Here is a 19,064-nt window from a genome sequence, read left to right as displayed (position 1 = left end):
GAAAAAAATCAGAAAAAAGTTTCAAACACAGTTGTTTTGTACATAAACATTTTAAAATTTAAATAATATTTACTTTTAAAAAAGTCATTTTCCATAAGATAAACACAGGTACTCAATTGAGCACAGAATAATTGGGCCTCGGGCTTGCTGGCGGGCTCTTCTCAGTATTTAGGGCTGAGATAATACAAAACTACTGCAAATTGGGGAATGCTGGTTGGAGAGCAACAAGGCCGAACGGTTAACGTCGTCGTATTAACTGTTTATCTTCTTTACTCTGTAGAAAGCTTATGCCTGGATTCTCTCTTTCTCGGAGCGAGAAGAATTTTTTAGGGTTTTGGGAACGCATGGTGATAGGATTTGATGGTGTGGCGAAAGAGTGATCAGTGGTGAAAGAGAGGGGAGGAGGGTGTGCAAATCACTAATAGTAGCATCATTAAATGGAAAGCTTTGAATCTGAAGAACCAGAAAAGAAGAGACCTCACTTGGATTCTCCCGCCATGGTTCGTTATTCCTCCACTTCTCCCAATCATGTCAAATCCGTAATATCTCTTTCTCATACTTTTTTAATAGAAAATTTTGATTTATTTCCTACTCAAATTAATGGGCGTTCATTTTTATATTCGCTATTTTTTTAATCTTTCATCTGTAATTTATTCTCAAATCACAATTGGCTATGGAATGAATTTTGTTTTTGTCTGGTCGCCGCCGGTAAGAAATGTTCATATGTAATTAATGGACATTTCTTTCAACAGTTTATAGCCTAAATTTTTTACTGCTATTACTATTTTGTTTAACTACTCATCGAAACTTTCGACTTCAAATGCTCTCTCCTTTGGAATAGAAGGAAAATTTAAGTTTTTGCGGATCATTTATGAAATCGTGATTTAATTGAATTGATAATTGTTGATAGAAGTAGTTTTCTGTGATACTCGATTCCCCTGCCCCTGTGGGTTTTTACTAGGGTTAGAAGAAAAAAAACATTTTCTCTGAAGTTGTCTGCTGGGTTATGCAAATCCATTTTGATCACAACGTGAGTGGTCTAATTTTTACTTATATGGTGGTCTCTTTTCTGATTCAAACCGTTCCTAGACTTATCATTAATTTGGTTCATTAAGCGTCTAATCATATGCATGGGCACCATTGGTCCGCTACCAGTTTACACATTTTCTGGGTTGAGAAGATAAGCCCTTTGCACGACCTAATTCAATATTAGGCATACCTTTCGGTGAGTGGAGATGTTCTGTCACCTGCCTCCTGATTGAATTTCCCTTTCACTTTTTATCCATGCTTTGATTTTTCATACTTTCATCTTGCTACGATCAGGTTATTTCTAATTGCACCCCAATTTGTAAGGCTGGTGAACATGTTAAGTAAATTCAAAATTCAAAAAATCAATTTTGATTTTTTCCCTGTATGTACATGAATTTGTATTTTATTTCTCTTACCCATTTGACTTGAAATGGTGTGGACTTTTTTTTATCCAGGTTGATGCAGCAGTTCTGCAAGACCAGAATCAAAAACTTGTCCAGCAGTTAGATATTCAGAAACATGAGTTGCATGATCTCGAAACCAAAATTACAGAACTAAAAGACAATCAAAGCTCTTATGATGATATATTGATAACTGTGAATCAACTTTGGAATCAGGTACTTTTTCATGGCACTCTTTTACTGCTGCATCTTTTGCTGTTATCATGATTTTTTCTATTATGTTTATTGTTACTCTGCTATATAGTTGGTTGATGATATGGTCTTGCTTGGAATACGAGCTGGTGGAGGCCATAATGCCTTACAAATCTTGGACCATGCTGACAATTCTAGAGGTTTGGATCATAACTTAAATTGTTGGTTGAACAATTTTTTTTGTGTATTTTTGGGAGTTAGGAGAGGTGGTCCTATATCTTTTATAATAAAAATATGTAAGTGCAAGTTTTCTCAATAATTAACTTGAGCTCTCTTTAGGTTCTATACCATCATGCCCTGTAGAGGAGATGTTTCTTTGTAGGCTTCTAGAAACAGATTTTATTGATATTAGTGACAAAGATGGGATTGCAAATTATGTTGAACAAGTGTTATCTGCTCGCCATTCATCCACGAGGGATTTGATAAGATCTCTGGAGGATAGCATCTCTGCTGAGATGATGAAAACTGAGAGCATGACTTTTTCTTTGAATGGAAAATTATCTGTTGAAGGTTAGATTTTTCAGTTGCTTAGTAATTATTCATTCCGCATGTTTTACGTGATTTTTTTTCAGTTTTTTCCCATTATTCAGTACTTCTTTCCACAATTTTATATTGTTTTTTACATATTTCTCAGACACTCTCGTGCAGCTCACAAAGATTGATGATATGCTGAAAGAAGAGGCTAAAAATTTGCATGAGATGATCAACGCTCTACATATGAAGCATAAAGAATATGTGGATGGGATTCAAACATATATAAGCAGCCATTCAACTGACCGATCTGAAATTAAACGGCTTCAAGGTATTTGCTAGTTCAACTTTTAGAAGATATTTGTATTTTATACACTATTAATTAGATATAAGATGCATCCAAAAACTACCTAACATATGTAAATGAAATTCACAACAGCAAATTTGGTACCGGCAGAATCTGCCTCGATTTTCTGTTCCTTTCTTTTTAGGTCTTTTCATGATTGTATGTAATAATTTATTGATACTGAAAGGTGAACTGGAAGAAATCATGGCCGAACTTGAAGAAAGCAGAAGAAAACTAGTTGATCTGAAAATGCAGAAGAATATAGCCTCTGGGTTGCATGCATCAACTCCAGTTGAAGCAAATGGCAGCTTGTCACCAGAAAAACCTGCAGACAAGACAATGGGTTTGCGGGAGATAAAGGATTTGATTGAGGAGACAAAGGTATTGGTTTACGTAGCTGTAAACTTTTTCTTTTTTGCTTCTCTATCTTTGTTTGACCAATCTTGTAGGATATGTTACTAAACAAGTGTTGCAGATAGACCATCCTTAGAATTATCAGTTGATTCCTTGCAAGATTGCTTCCCCAGCCGGTATTTCTGCAAATTGAGGGGATTAAGTAAAAGAAGTAGAAAATAAAATTGTTAGATTTTCAAGAAGCTTAGGGTGTAAAGCCCCTTCCTTCCAACACAAACACATGCATATACAGATGGTGCACTGTATCAAGTAAATTTAGGAAGTTCCGGAGGAGAATATCAAGTCAAGATGAGTGAGAGAGAGAAAAACGTAGAGAGAGAGAATTTGAAAGGAAAGTCAGTTCCGGTTGAGTGTTGGTCGGTGTTTATCGATAATCTTAGTAAAAGGGTCTCCCATCGTACGCTTAGGGAATTATTCTTAGTTCATGGTCCTGTTACGAGAGTTTTTATTCCCAGCCAGACTAGAAATCCAAAATACAGGTTCTCTACTTTTGCCTTTGTTCATTTTAAGAGGGAGGAGGATCTGAAGAGGGCTGTTGAGGAGTTAAACGGGATTGTGATTGATGGAAGGAAGATCTCAGTTAGTCCTGCCAGATTTAAGGATGAACGTTCAAGGTCAAGGGTGTTGCTTTCTTCTTCAAACAATGATGATGGTCAGATTAGTGCAGAATCTTCAAAATCAAGAGATAGAGATAATATTAATAGAAGTAGGAGGGATGATAGATCTTATAGGGATGCTCTGTTGTCTAATGGGAATAGAAGGGGGAACAATGGTCTAATGTCTGAGGATATCCAGAGGAGGAATGTCAAGGGAAATATATTTGAGATGCATATCCCAACAGACAGCGCCAACTGGGTGAAGAGGTCGTTAACAGGGATTATCAAATACTCCTTTCAAGTGGAGTTCATTCGGACGGCATTATTAAAAGAAGGCCACGATGTTCAAATTGCGAGATGGGGCTATGTCTGGAATTCTTGTGTGATAATTCTTAAATCTCATGAGGAGATGCTGGAGTTATGGAGTAAGAAGGAAGAAGTTTTAAAACAGTGGTTCGAGCGAGTGGAACCTCTACTGAATGAAGCTGGGAAACCAATGGCCTTCTGCATGGCGGAATTAAAAGGTGTTCCTTTGCTGTGTTGGAATGAACCCTTCTTCGAGAAGTTGGCTGGTAGATGGGGCAGTGTGGTAGATATCCATGATAGTACAAGGAAAAGAGAAGATCTCACCATGGCAAGAATCTTATTGAAGGTGGAAAGTCCTTTTGATGTTCCAGAGGTTATTACTCTTGGATCGTATGGAAGATCATACAAAGTAAGTATCAAGATTGGTTCAGCAAGTGAATACTCTAGTTCGTTTTTCAGTAATTTTCCGGTGGAGGATTCCGGTGAGATATTTTTTGAAGAGAGGATGTCTGAGAAGGATGAAGACAGATTGTTGTCAGTTCATGGGGAAGGTGAGACTTGCGCAGCAGGGGAAAATCGTTTGTCAGTGGACAATTGGATTGACCAGGGAGTGTTTCATGTTTCTGGAGGAGCTAGTGAGGACAGACAGCTAGCAAGACTTTCCTTAGATAGGAAAGATATTAAATGTGGTCTGTCAGAAAGTCAGACTGTTGGAAAGTTTAAAGTTGGTGAGTATGCAGGTTTGGGGATTAGAAGTCAAAATTATTCGGCTGATGGATCTCAGGCCCATTCTGAAGAATCTGGGCAGACTGGGTCAAAATACTTTTCGGGTTTTATTTCTGGGCCAGCATATACAATTAATAAGTTTGGGGAATTTATTGAAAACATCCATTTATCAGGAAAATGCAGGGGAGTGTCCAAGGGAATGGAATCGAGTCCAATTGTAGAGAAGCCATTCAGTGTGGAGATAGACCCCGAAGAAGAAAACTTAAGACCATCGGAACAGGTTTTAAATAACAACTCTAGGGGGAGGCAGTTAATTCGGTCTAGAAGGGAGTTTACAACAGAGAGTAATGTGCTGGAAACTAGAAGTCTGAGCAATTGTAAAAGGGTTTACAACAGGTCGAGGGAAAGAAGATACTGGTATGGGGATTTGTTGAACATCTCGTCTGAAACAGGGGATGCCGTAGTTAAGCAGAGGGAGCTAGATGTTGATTCCAGTACGAATATTCAGCTCTGTTTATCAGCAGAGAACATTGCCGAGGGGAGTCTTGATCCTTATCTTGACAAAGGATATGAGGGTGGGAGTGTAGGAAGGGAGATTGAAGGTTACTTTTCAGAAGGTGGTGGCCATAAGTCCAAATCTGGTTTGCTGATTAGAAGGAAGAGAAGAACTAAAAGGATCCTGTATCGTGAAGCCCTTGACAAGGTGAGCATTGATACAGCATCCTCCTCAGCTTTTTCGATTCTGTTGAAAGAAGCGGTGGAAACTTGGGAGGTTAGCAAGCTTTTGGGTGTGTCTTTTAAGGAAGGGAAAGAAGCCTTTTTGGATAAAATCATAGCTTTAGAGAAAGGCGTAAATGGGGTTAATAAAGGATTGGTTGTTTGAGGAGTGTGTCTGCACCTATTTCCTTTTTGATGATGACAAAGCTAGTAATATGTTCATGGAATGTTAGGGGTTTGGGGAAAAACGAGAAAAGGAGGGCTGTTCAGAATTTAGTCTCCAACTTTAATCCTACTTTTCTTTGGCTGCAAGAAACTAAGACTGAGAAATTTAGGAAGTCTTTTTTTAGGAGGAGTGGAATTAATAAACTTAAAGGAATTTTGGAATCTCCTTCAGTTGGATCAGCGGGGGGCCTGTTGTGTTGTTGGGATGATAATGTTTTTGAGCTGGAGAATCAGTTTGTTAGCAGGAGATTCATTGCTACTTTCGGTAAATTTCGGAGTATTGATTCCGGGTGTGGTTTCATCAATGTCTACGGTCCATCAGTGGAGGAGGAGAAATCTGGTTTTTTTGAAGAATTAAGCAGTTTTCTTAGTGGACAGACTTATCCCATTTGTGTCGGAGGGGATTTCAATGTATATTTACAAGAAGATGAGAAATTGGGAAGGGGTCAAAGTAGGAGTTCAATGGAGATCTTTAATGAGTTCATTCTCCATACGGGTTTGATTGATCTTCCTTTGAACGGGGGTAGGTTCACTTGGTGTAATAACCAAGATAATCCCACTTTTGTTAGATTGGACCGTTTTTTGGTTGATTGTCGTTTCCTAGAGCTGTTTCCGGGCGTTGTGCAGTCGCTTCTACCAAGATCCTTGTCAGATCATAATGCTATAGTTCTGGAGAATAAAGGGGTGGACTGGGGCAGAAAACCCTTTAGATTATTCAATTATTTGATGGATGAGGAGGGTTTTGAGGATCTGGTTGTTTCTTCTTTTCAGAGTGGTAAGGATAGTCAGAACGAGGCAGGCGTTTTTAGTCTGATGAGGAACACCAAACATGCAATTAAGAAGTGGTCTGGGAACAGAGTGAAATATCCAGGTGCTTTGATTTCTGAGTTAGAGAAGAAAATTTCGTTGATAGAGGATGATATTCAACAGAAGCAAGGAACGGTTGACAGTGAGGTATTAGTTGAATTGAAGAATCTAAGAGCAGAATTGTGGAAGCTTTACAGGATTCAGGAGCAGATCTGGTTTCAGTACTCGAGAACTAAATGGATTGTTGATGGGGATCGCAATACTAAATACTTCCACACTTGTGCTACGATTAGGAATAAAAGGAATGCTCTACTTGCTTTAAACTTCAAAGGGGAAACAGTGGAAGACCCAACGGCAATTAAGGCCATAGTTAAAGAGTATTTTTTTAAGATCTATAATGAACGAACTACTTTAGAGATTGATGATTTGAATCTGGATTTTCCCAGAATTTTTTTGGAGCAGAAGCAGTTCTTAGAACAGGAGTTTTCTGAGGAGGAAGTGTGGGAAGTGGTGAAATCTTGTGGCAGCAACAAAGCTCCGGGTCCTGATGGCTTTAATTTGGGATTTTTTAAGAGGTTTTGGCAGGTCCTAAAGGTAGATATTATGAAATTCTTTCATGATTTTTACTTGGGGAAGGAATGGGAACATGGTGTAAATCACACTTTCATCACTCTTATTCCTAAGATTTCTAACATTGGTGGACTGGACGATTTTAGACCTATAAGCCTTGTTGGTGGATTGTATAAGATACTATCGAAATGTCTGTCAAGAAGACTTAGGAGCTGCATTTCAGATTTGATCAGTCCAAGTCAATTCGCTTTTATCCCCGGTCGGCAAATCCTGGACTGTTCTCTTATAGCAAATGAAGGGATTGACTTTTGGAGGAAGAATGGTTTAAAAGGGTGTGTTTTTAAGGCTGATTTCAAGAAGGCATATGATACTCTTGACTGGCCTATTTTGTTCAGAATAATGAAGGAAATGGGCTTTGGTTCTAGATGGATAGGTTGGATTTCGAAATGTGTCACTTCAGCGACTGTTTCAGTTTTGGTGAACGGAGTCCCAACTGAGGAAATTCCTATGGCGAGGGGTCTTCGGCAGGGCTGTTCCTTGTCTCCATTGTTGTTCAATATAGTTGGGGAACTATTGAATCTATTAATAGCGAAGGCTGTTTCACGAGGGCTCTTTTCGGGTCTGGTCATTAGAAAGGAGGAGAGGAATTTTAATTTAACCCATTTGCAATTTGCTGACGACCTTATTATGTTCTGTGGGGCGTCGGAAAAACAGATCTTGAATGTAAAGAGGGTTCTTCGGGTGTTTGAGATTATTTCTGGTCTACAGCTGAATTTAAAGAAGTGTAAATTATTTGGAGTGAACTTAAAGGAAGAGGAAATTAAGGGTTGGGCATCTATGATTGGATGTTCAGTGGGCTCTTTTCCCTCAGAATATTTGGGACTCCCTCTAGGTCCACATAGGAACTCCAACATTCTATGGGATCCAGTGGTTCAAAGCTTTAATAAGAGGCTGGCGGGATGGAAAGGCTCCTCTCTGTCACTGGCAGGCAGGCTAGTTCTAATTAAATCAGTTCTATGCTCACTCCCTATTTACTTTTTGTCAATGTTCAAGGTTCCAGCATCAGTTTACAAGACTCTAAATTCTATCATGTCAAATTTTTTGTGGGGAGGTGGTGATGGGAGAAAGAGGATACATTGGGTAAGCTGGTCCGATGTTTGTAAACCTAAAATTGAAGGAGGATTGGGGGTTCCTAATTTAAAGGTGGTGAATAGGGCACTCTTGGAAAAATGGGCTTGGAGGTTTGCTATTGAGAGGGAGGCGGTTTGGAGGGAATTGCTCTGCATCAAATATAAATTGGATCCTTCCTTGATGCAGTTTGACAGTAAAGTCTCTCCTAAACTATCCTGGATGTGGAGAGATATGGTGAGAAACCATTATAATGCTGATTCGTTGGGCTGTAGTATCAGAGGTAAATATAGCTTTAAAATTGGCAATGGGAGGAGCATTCGGTTTTGGCAAGACAATTGGACTATGGATCATCCGTTGATGGTATTGTTCCCTAGAATATTTTCTATTGCAGTAAATAAAGAAGGAAGATTAACTCAGTTTGGGGAGTTCAGTTCAAGGGGTTGGATTTGGAACGTTCAGTTGAGGAGAGAGTTGAATGACTGGGAATTTGAGCAATGGGCAAATTTGATGGTTGTTATCTCTGATTTCTCTATTTCTGCTGATGCCACTGATGGATTGTTTTGGAAGGGGAATGGGGAAGGGGTTTATACAGTGAAATCATGTGTCAACCTGTCTTATTCGGGTTCTCCCGATTCAGAGGAAGCTAAATTTTGGAAGTCTAATGTTTGGAGGGGTCTGTTGCCTCCAAGAGTTGAGACTTTTCTTTGGCAAGTTATATTAAAGAAGTTGGCGGTCAAGACAGCTCTGGTTAAGAGAGGTGTTCAGGGCATAAATGATACTTTGTGTTCTTTCTGTAATCTTGAAGAAGAGTCTTCATCGCATTTATTTTTTTCATGTTCGTTTGTTTGGCCAATTTGGATGAAATTCTTGGGATATTGGAATTTTCAATCGGTTTTTCATACAGAGGCTAAAAGATTCCTATTGGCTTGGAATGACTTGAAGTCCAACTCTCTTATCTGGCCATTCATTCCTGGAGCTGTTCTATGGACAATTTGGAAGACCAGGAATTTTATTGTGTTTGAAGGAGGGAAGCTTGATCGAGCAGAGATTTTCTTTCTTGCAAGGTGCAGGCTTGCTTCATGGTTTCTAGCTAAGGAAACTCATGTTAGTATTTCCAAGGATGATATTATTGCTGACCCGTCCATAGTGGATTCCTACTCATCCCATTCTTATCGGGTTTCAACCGTGTTTCCTTGGTCCCCACCTCCAAAAGGTTTCGTTAAACTTAATGTGGATGCGGCTACCTCGAGTGATTGGAAGAGGAGTGGCTTAGGTGGTATTTTGAAAGACATGTCTAGTTCGATTCTTGGTTCCTTCAAAGAGCCGGCTGGTCCGGGGCCCCCAACGTTAATGGAATTGAAGGCTATCCTAAAGGGTTTAGATTTTTTTGAATCTATTCGTCATAGGGTTAAAGATAGATTGATTATTGAGAGTGATAGTCAGGTGGCAGTTGACTGGATTAAGGATGTGGTCTCTTGTCCTGTTGTTTATGTTCAAATAGTTAAAGACATTATTCAAAAGCTTAGTGTTTTTGAAGGTTATATTAGGTGGGTTAGTAGGACAGCCAATATAGAGGCGGATGTCCTAGCTAAGGCGGGTATTGGGTGAATTATGCTCTGTTGAGGGCTGTTTCTTTTTGGTTTTATCTCTCTTGAGGGAGATGGGTTGTATACTTTGTTATATTTGAATTTATTGAATCCTAGGGCACTCCTTTCCTCCTTGTGTGGATCAAGGAACTATTTTTAAGTTCCGTTAACCACCAAGGGGGTTTTTTGAGGCCTTTTATTCCTATCAAAAAAAGTGTTGCAGATAGTGGCAGAAGATAGGCTTTCTGAACTTCAAGACGTGCAGGAACAGTACCTAATATATTCAAAACAACTTAAGGATCTTCAGGTTTGCTTGAATTTTTTTCCTTTGAAATTTGTTTTTCTTTTTAGTTTTTTTTATAGGAATTGAAGGCCTCGTTAAAAACCCCCTTCTTGATTAAAGGAGCTTGTAGAGAAGCTCCTTAATCAGAGGAAGGAGGAAAAGAGTGCCTTAAGATTTCATTAAACATAAGAAATTACATAAGATACAAACAGAGAGCCACCCCCAACATAGACAAAAAACCAAAAACAACCGAATACAACCCTCAACAACAACACTAACTGCCTAATCATCGCAGCTACAACAACTCCAATATGACTAACCAGAACTTGGCCCGATATACAACACAACACAATACAACTATAATAGAAGCCAAATAAATCAGCTGACACAAACCATAGAAGCCAAATTCAAACACTAAAGCCATGAGGTTCCACACGGTAAGAGTTGAACAAAACAAACTTCGAAAAAACTCTATCTGCCAATCTGCCACTAATTACTCGACTTGACAACGGAGATCATCCGAACCTCCAACTCCAAAATCAAAAATCATATTTGAGTCCCCGAAAACTATTCACTACATATTGCATCTTTCAATACTTCCACTGCTATAATGTTCCGAAATCAAAAACACTCATGAGCCTTTAGACTCTATATCCTATTCTTTCTCGATCTGTAAGGATTCTTTCGCTTCCTTCTTTTGTCTCTACCACCTTACTTGAAAGTCAGAATCATATAAGATTCTACCTTCAAGTTCAGACAAATCTTCCTCACGTTGCACCTTACTCTGATTAATCTTGATGCGGCAGTCTCTAGACGTTCATTGGGGAGCCGGATATTTTCCTTGAAATATCTGGAGAGAGCTGTAATTATTGTTTTTCCCCTCCTTTGCTTTCCGGTCCTGCCTGGCCTCACCCTTGGATCTTTTGAATGCACAATTATTTGAAAGGCCCACATTAATCACATCCTACACCACCTTTGACTCTACATGACCATCCAACATGGGGAAATCTATTAAATAATCCTTCATTCCCTCATAAGCACGTGCAGTCTCACAACTTTTCCTTTTTTCATTTTTTGCCTCTCTCTGCGCGTGATCCAGCACTTCCTCGTGTTCCACTACTTCCTCAATTTTCGTTTTTACCATCCCCTGACCATCAACAATATTCCTCAGTCCCATAATTAATTCCTCCCCTATGTTCCTTTCCTCCTCATCCTCACCTGACAAGTTGCTGCCTCTAGTTCTGTTCCCCATACAACATAATAGACTGTCTTCTTCCTCAGAACACCGCTCGGAATTTTTCTCCTCCGATGAGTCCACGCTTCTTCCTGCTTCCTCAACACATTCCTCCATCTCGACAGGCTTTACTGGCGAGTCACCAACGAGTTCCCCCACCGTGGATAACGAGTAGGCAACTACCTTTTCCATCAAGGACGAATCTACCTAGACAGATTCTGGGCTGAAACAAGGTTCAAACTCAGAAACATATACTATATAGACCCGATCCCCGACTTTCAAATCTAAATAGTCTTCGACACGAGCTTGACAGTTCGTAGTTATCTGAAACAATGCCCTATCAAACGAGCCGGGATTTAAGGTCCCTTCCTCAATGGAGATAAGATTTCCCCATTTGTCTGCAATGTTTCTGAAGGTGGAAAGACTCCACACAAACGGTGGGATCCCTTTGCATGATAGCCATGCCCGACGGCTACTGCACTGAAAATTTTCCGACCACACTTCCACTGTCAAAGTAGTTTTTCAACGCCCCAATCTGATTATTAAGAGCATAATCCCTACTCTCTTCATCTTCAAAAAAGATTAAAATTGCTAAACCACTTAACCTCATAATTTTCGGACCTAATATGCATTCCTTGTGCATAAGAGCAGCCAACTCTTTCATTTTTAAAATTTTTCTGCACCAACCTACCAAGCTAATTCTGAGAGTTAAGAGCTTATCCTCGTCAACAACACCGACAATGAGAGCCTCTAAATGAGTATCATCCTCCACTTTACTCATGATCTCGGCTGGTTTTGGACCAGAAAACTTCTTTCTCCAGAATTCTTCACGAGGTTGAAATCTCGTCATGAAAACCCTGACTTTAAAACCTTGAATCCAAGATCTATCAGCACAGTTGATAGCCTTCCTCGCATCCTCCAATCTGGTGAAGCGGACAAAGCCAAACCTACTTCCTCCCTTGCTTCTTTTTTTAGGGATGAAAGAATCAACCACCTCGCCATATTTATTGAATAATAACCAAAGACCATGATGATGAAGACACTCTGGAATATTGAAAATGATCATTGTAACGCAATTTTTTCCAACAGATCTTCTCACCTTACTCGCCATCTAAGAGATATGAAAAGGGATAAAGAAATAAATTTCTTGAAAACGCCTGATTTTTAGAATTTGAACTTTCATCTATCCTGTATCTCTTTTGATCTTGTTGTTTTTCTTTTTAGTTAAAATGTTGTTTTGAGTAACACTACGTGTTCTAGTAATTTAATTCACAAAATTTTATTCTTTTAGAATGAACTGAAGGATGACAGATTCATACAATCTTCTCGGCTTTACACTTTGTTAAATGATCAGCTTCAGCATTGGAATGCTGAAATGGAACAATACAAAGCCCTCTCAGATGCTCTGCAGGTTTAGCTGCTTGTATCCTTTTTCACATGCTTTTGTTGTTTGATAACTTTTTGCTGTCTTGAAAGTATAGTTTCAGACTGACAGGTTACTTGTCACGAGGAGGGAGAAAGAACTAAATATGAAAGTTGAGTCAGCAGATTCTGTTAGGAATGCAATTGATAATGCTGGTTCTAGAATTGAAGAGCTAAATCAGCAGCTTCAGAAGTGTATCATAGAAAGAAATGATCTTGAAATTAAAATGGAAGAAGCTATCCAAGATGCAGGTAAAATAGTAAATTGGGGTTGTACATTTTAAAGTTATAAATTTAAGGTGGAAATTTTGGATCTTTTGGTTTATTTAAATGCTACCTTTCTCAGGAAGAAATGATATTAAAGCAGAAATTCGTGTGATGGCATCAGCTCTGTCCAAGGAAATGGGAATGATGGAAGCTCAGTTGAACCGCTGGAAGGAGACTGCACATGAAGCGATTTCTCTGCTTGAAGAAGTCCAAACACTAAAAGTTTTGCTAAGTGATAAGGTTTTTATCTTATCCTTATTAGTTCTTTTCGGGGAATAAAAGTTTGAAAGTTTCCAATATGGACAGAATATCGTTTTGGAAGTTATTTGTGCACCACCATTTAATGTTCCCTTTTATTCTTTCAATGTTATGTGCCACTTATCCAAAAAAAGTCAGTTTCCTGTTTTGTTAGTGTTTCATTTTATTATTAAGCATCTGATTTGAAGAAGGTTGTGGTTTTTCCCAAAATGGATCAAAATTTCTTAACTTTTTGTGTAGAATGAAGAAAGATCTTTATAATATGAAATTTGAATGTTTTGGAACTTTTTAGTTGCTAATTGTCAATATTTTAAACATATTGGTTGATCAAATCTGTTCAATCTCTAATCTTTTTGCCTTCATCTAAAAATTTCCAATAGACAAACCTACAAAAGTGCTTGGCAGAAGAGTGTGCTGAACAGATTGTGGAAATCAAGTCTCTCAATGATTTGGTATGCCTATTCTTTTGATCCAGTTCTTGTTCCCCCTTCTTTGCTCATTACAATATTGGGGAAAAGGGAAATGCGTCAGCTGGGGCTGGAATCTGGTCTTGAATCCTACTTCCCTAGAAATTCCAGCCACCTTTGCTTGTTATGTATAAGTTTTTTATTTTCTATGATGAATAAGATATTTATTATTGAATAATATTCACTTATGCAGATTGAGAAATTGCAGAAGGAAAAATTGGAATTGCAAATCTTCTTGGATATGTATGGTCAAGAAGGCTACGATAATAGGTATGCTAATTTGAGAATTTATTGGGACACAAAGTAAGAAAGTGAAAATGCAATGAAATAAGAAAAACCTTCCTTAGTTCTATATACATGATGTGGATCTTTCTGTTAAATCTTCATATGACTTTTTTGGTGTGTAAATCCTTGGATTGTGCATTGTTTGTACTTCATGCTTGAAGTGAAACAAATCTATAATTAGTGCTTCCTAAATTAAGAAGCAAATGACTTTTTGTGTGAAACTGCTATTAAACAAGCCTAGAATTTTAATTTTGAATTTATCGGGACACACAGAGTAAGAACATGAAAATGCAATGAAATAAGAAATAACTTCCTTAGTTCTACATACAAGATGTGGATCTCCCTGTTAAATTTTCATCTGACTTCCTCTTTGTGCATTTTTTTGTACTTCGTGCTTGATGTGAAACAAATCTATTATTAGTGCTCCCTAAATTAGAAGCAACTGACTTTTTGTGCTAAACTGTTATTAAACAAACCTAGAATTTTAATTTTTATAGAAGTTGATACTGAAATAGAAAAATATTTTAAGTTCAATGTTTACATATTTTCTTTTCTTGTTGGTGAGATAAAAACTTACAGTTGCTTCTGATTTCCATGCACACAATTTCCATGCACACAAAAGCAAGAAGCTGTAAGCGATTCTGAGTTTGAAGTTCCGTTCTTTAATTGTTTTATCTTGTTAGATTGACCTGGGAATTTTGATATTGTTTCTTTCTATTAATAAATAATTTAGGTTCTTGACTTAAATTTCAGAGATGTGACGGAAATAATAGAATCAAGAAATAAAGCTTATTCACAAGCTGAAATCTTGAAAAATGCTTTGGATGAACATAGTCTAGAACTAAGAGTGAAAGCTGCTAACGAGGCCGAGGCTGCTTGCCAAGAAAGGCTTTCTGTTGCTGAAGCTGAAATAGCTGACTTAAGAGCTAAACTGGATACTTCTGAGAGGTTTGTATCTGAACGTTATTTCATTGATGTTACTTTACTTGGTTTGCAATGATACTCATAGCAATTTGACTGAAAGGAGGTTGATTGAGGATGCAAATATGCAAGTTGTGAATTAAATTACATAGGAATTTTATTTTATATTTTAGGGGTTTAATTGTAACTTATTAAGATCTTTAGGATATTTAGGTTATTTTAAAACAGCCAATGCGCCTTTTTCAGAATTCTCAAGTTTGCCTTTATTGTCCTTTGAGCATTTATTTAAGCTCTTACTTCACATGAAAACTGCTAAATTCCATTATTTTCCTCATGTCACCGTATAGGTGATTGTTGTTGATAGAAGAGATGAAATGAAGTTATTAGTCACATGTAGAATTAGGTATTTATACAAAAGTATATCAGCCTTAGAAAGGAAACAAATCAAGCTTAATGTAAAATTAAACATTAAATCAATTGATGCTTTATGGGTAAAATGCTTATTATGAGTTACCAAACTACACATGTAGTATGATCGAAATTCTTAATGCAAAATTTTTGTGTTTGCGTAAGAGTTGTAGTTTTTGAATAGAAGTTTATGGTTTCTATTTGGCTTAAACTAAAAATAAACCCCTAAACTATACCCTTTATTTGCTTTAAGTCCCTAAACTATTTTTTGGTTAAAATAAATCCTTGAACTATTATATGTAACTACTTTAAGTACCTAAACTATTTTTTGGTCAAAGTAAGCCCCTAAACTATGCCCCTTTTTTGCTTTAAGTCGCTAAACTATATTTTTGGTCAAAACAAGTAACTAGTTTTTGTGACATGTCAACATCTTGTTGGCTGGAAAAAATTAACTGAAAAAATAGCAGGACTTAAAATGGTTACATATAATAGTTTAAGGACTTAAAGCAAAAAGGGGGTGTAGTTTAGAGGTTTATTTTTACTTTAATCCTTTCTATTTTTATGATTTGTTTCATTTCATTTCCCAAAATTTCCATTTAGTATTATTATGTAACTATTTTATCCGAAAATAAATCACAGGGATGTTTTGGAGCTCAAGGAGGCTATTAAAAGTAAAGATGGAGAGTCAGAAACATATATTTCCGAAATTGAGGTTTCTCTGAGATTCTCTTTTCTTAGGAAAAAAAAGTATTTATTCAGTTTTGGTTTCTGTTGCCCTTATCTCACATTAATTGAGTTGCTTGAGCTGCCTTTCCCTGGGTACTACATTTTCCGTTTACTTCCTTTTCTTTGTCTGCATGTGGTTGAGAGTTCTCTTTTATTTTTTTTCCAGACCATTGGCCAGGCATATGAAGATATGCAGGCACAGAACCAGCACCTGTTGCAGCAGATGACTGAGAGAGATGACTACAATATCAAGGTCCGTTGCATATTACGTGCTTTGTATTTTGACAGTATTCTTCCATTCTGTATATTGTCAGTTAAGTTCTATTATCTGGTCTTGATGCTTGGGCCACTTTTGTAATGTGACGGGATTAAATGCAGCTCGTCTCTGAGAGCGTAAAGACAAGTCAGACACATAGTTCCTTGCTCTCTGAAAAGCAGACATTAGCAAGGCAACTTAAGCAGGTCAATTCATCAATTGAATCTGTAAAGATGAGGATTGTACAGGGTGAGGAGCAGGTAAAATTTGTCAGTACCGTGCTAACTATAATTCATTCCACAAAATTTACCTTCTAAATGTGTTATGTTTTTATTCGTTCATTCATTTATTTACTTAATTATCAACCGATAGCTTTTCTTGGCCAACCTGTAACTTAAACCTTGCAGATGAAAGTTTGTTTGACAGATGCTGTTAAATTCACACAAGAGGATAGACATTTTATGATTAGCCTTGAAACTGCAAAGTGGGAGTTAGCAGATGCTGACAAGGAGTTCAAATGGCTTAAATCTTCTGCAGCATCTTGTGAGAAGGACTATGAGCAGCTCCAGCGAAAGGTGGATGAGTTCCAATCAAGGTTGGATAAGGAACAGTGAGTTTTCTTTACTCCGTATTTGGTGGATTTCCCAGGCTTATATTTCTTCCTTGCCCATTTGTATCATATTTTGGTGGAATTAGAAGATGAAAAGGTTATATGTATGTTATCCGGCTACAAAAAGAATTGCACTTCTCCTACATTAGTAACATTACTTGGACTCAGTTGTGAGTTCTTGGTACAAGTATGTGTGTGCCATGGATAACTTTTTTCATGTTTTTTGGGGGTCCTTTGAGGTTATAGCCATCAAGAGTGTTAGACATGTCATAATGGTCAACAATTGCTACAATAACAATGCTTTAACCTATACTCTTGCTGGCACGTTTCACCTTAGGCTTTCCCCGGGTTGTAATTTGTCCCTCAGGACTTCAGACATGTTTCATTGCAGAATACATACCCATTTTCTTTTCATATTTTAATTAAATTATTTAGGTGATCTTCAAATTAACTCTCTCTGTTGAAATGGTTTTTTTTTCCTTCTAAATCCAGAAGCCAGAGGAAGAAGCTTGAGGAAGAGCTTAATGAATTGAATAGTCAGGTTGCCGAGTTGAGTTCTGAGACTGGAGAGACTGCATTACAGAAGCTTCAGGATGAGATCAAGAATTGCAAGAATATTCTCAAATGTGGTGTATGTTTCGATCGGCCGAAGGAGGTGAGTGTGTTATGCTGGCATAATTTGTTACTTGTATATGTTTGTTTCCTTGACCTTTCAGATTGCACTGATGGGTGTGGTGTTATTTTTCATATCGGGCAGGTCGTAATTGTGAAATGTTATCACCTATTTTGCAATCCATGCATACAAAGGAATTTAGAGCTACGGCACCGTAAGTGCCCCGGCTGTGGAACCGCTTTTGGTCAGAATGATGTTCGGTTTGTAAAAATATGAAAAGGTCTGTCCCTCCCATGGCCCTTGTATTTTGATTGTGATTTAGGTTAGAGTTAGCATCTGGAAACCATGGATGCCCCTTTGGGCCCGAACTTGATAGTTATAGATATAAATATGTTACTTTTTTCCTTGTTCATATGTAATAATTTGATCGGCATAGCATAGTATGGCACGTATGTCAATTGTAAATGGAAATCAAACTATGTAAATAATCAGGAAATTGTTCCTTTGGAACTCTGGATCTGTTGGTTGTCTACTTTCTTACAAGTTTTGTTTAATGTTGGAATTGAAGGAGCATGTAATGCAGGCCAGGGGTATAAGGTGAAAACAAACTTATATTTTGGATTATGATAAAATTTGAGTAGGGAATCATTTGAATTGTATTTTGTGGATTGACTCTTCGTTTCCATTATGTTGAGTTAGTACATGAAATATTATGTTGTCAAGTCAATGCTTGAAAATCACGGTTTCAATGAACATTATTAAAATATAATTTTATTATATCTCAGTCAACATGTTAATATTCATGTCATACAAGTTGAAAATATGTATAAATAGTCAAATTATTATTTTATAATTTTTAATAGTTAGAGAAAATAATCGATGAATTCAATAAAGTAACCCTTTGTTTATATTTATCCTAAAACATATGTATTCTTTTATTCTAAAAATTAACGATGAGCCCCTACAAAGCAGCGTTTATAAGGGAAAAGACTCGGAGAAAAGCTGAAGGACCAGAACTCACCTAACAGCAACAAATGTCAAACAAAATTAGCACAAACATTGCAAAGAAGAAATGGAAAATCAATTGGCAAAGATTCTTCAGCATCTCAAATCCTTGCACTTGTTAAAAACAGCTGATGAATGGAGCAGCAGGGGTTTCTAGCGGATGAAATACTTAAAACTCCTGAAAAAACTAGAGGGATTGATCTCGTCTCACGGAGGATCTGTGAATCTTCTGTCACTGTTTGCAGCTTGGAGGGCCATAATCGGTGTGTCTTCTACCCGGTCCGTTGAGTATCTAAAGCCATTGCATACGCCGCCCGATTTCCTTGTCTTCTGATGAAGGTGAACGAGCAAGAAGAGAAGTGCTGCACCAGAGACTTCGCATCACCAATTAGGTTACCAACTTCAGCTAGGTCAATCTCGTTTCATCTCAGATATAATGGGAATTGGATGTTCATTAATTTACTTTATAACTACGTTTATGACTTCTTTAATCTGTTAGAGTGTTCATTTATGCAGAAATCATTGTGTTCTTTAATCACTATTTAGTCATATAGAAATCTTCATTTCTACTTGTAAATGCTGCAAGTTTTTGGCTTATAATGGATTAATTGTGCTTGATTGTTGATTTATGTCTATGTTTACTTGGTCAAATGACCTTTTGGGTTTTTGTTTAATCTTTTCAACTGTATTGCAGCTAAATATGTGGGACTTCCGATGCCAGCGGTTTTCGTT

At 37.5% G+C, this 19,064-nt stretch overlaps 1 protein-coding gene across 4 annotated transcripts; it reads left to right on the top strand.

Moving 5' to 3' along the window:
* The first annotated feature begins 230 nt into the window (after positions 1–230).
* On the top strand, positions 231–17,810 carry LOC120145020 (E3 ubiquitin-protein ligase BRE1-like 2). 4 transcript variants are annotated; one of them, XM_039158934.1, is made up of 19 exons: positions 234–500; positions 1,485–1,646; positions 1,735–1,822; positions 1,962–2,192; positions 2,317–2,484; positions 2,687–2,880; positions 9,801–9,884; positions 12,386–12,505; positions 12,582–12,768; positions 12,863–13,023; positions 13,422–13,493; positions 13,702–13,778; positions 14,547–14,741; positions 15,762–15,834; positions 16,015–16,101; positions 16,227–16,364; positions 16,512–16,714; positions 17,207–17,369; positions 17,472–17,603. In XM_039158934.1, exons 1-19 carry the CDS (start codon positions 438–440, stop codon positions 17,601–17,603), a joined length of 2,598 nt encoding a protein of 865 aa, XP_039014865.1. In that variant the 5' UTR covers positions 234–437. The 4 variants fall into 4 exon arrangements, with proteins under 4 accessions (XP_039014866.1, XP_039014865.1, XP_039014864.1 ...); XM_039158933.1 differs by having other exon boundaries at positions 438–539; positions 17,472–17,809; XM_039158935.1 differs by lacking the exon at positions 13,422–13,493 and having other exon boundaries at positions 231–539; positions 17,472–17,810.
* Positions 17,811–19,064: the final 1,254 nt, after the last annotated feature.

The sequence above is a fragment of the Hibiscus syriacus genome, unplaced genomic scaffold, assembly GCF_006381635.1.
Source record: "Hibiscus syriacus cultivar Baekdansim isolate YM2019G1 unplaced genomic scaffold, ASM638163v2 tig00110893_pilon, whole genome shotgun sequence".
Classification (NCBI taxonomy): domain Eukaryota; kingdom Viridiplantae; phylum Streptophyta; class Magnoliopsida; order Malvales; family Malvaceae; genus Hibiscus; species Hibiscus syriacus.
The sequence above is the reverse complement of the archived record's forward strand: the minus strand, read 5'-3'. Positions and strand labels throughout refer to the sequence as shown.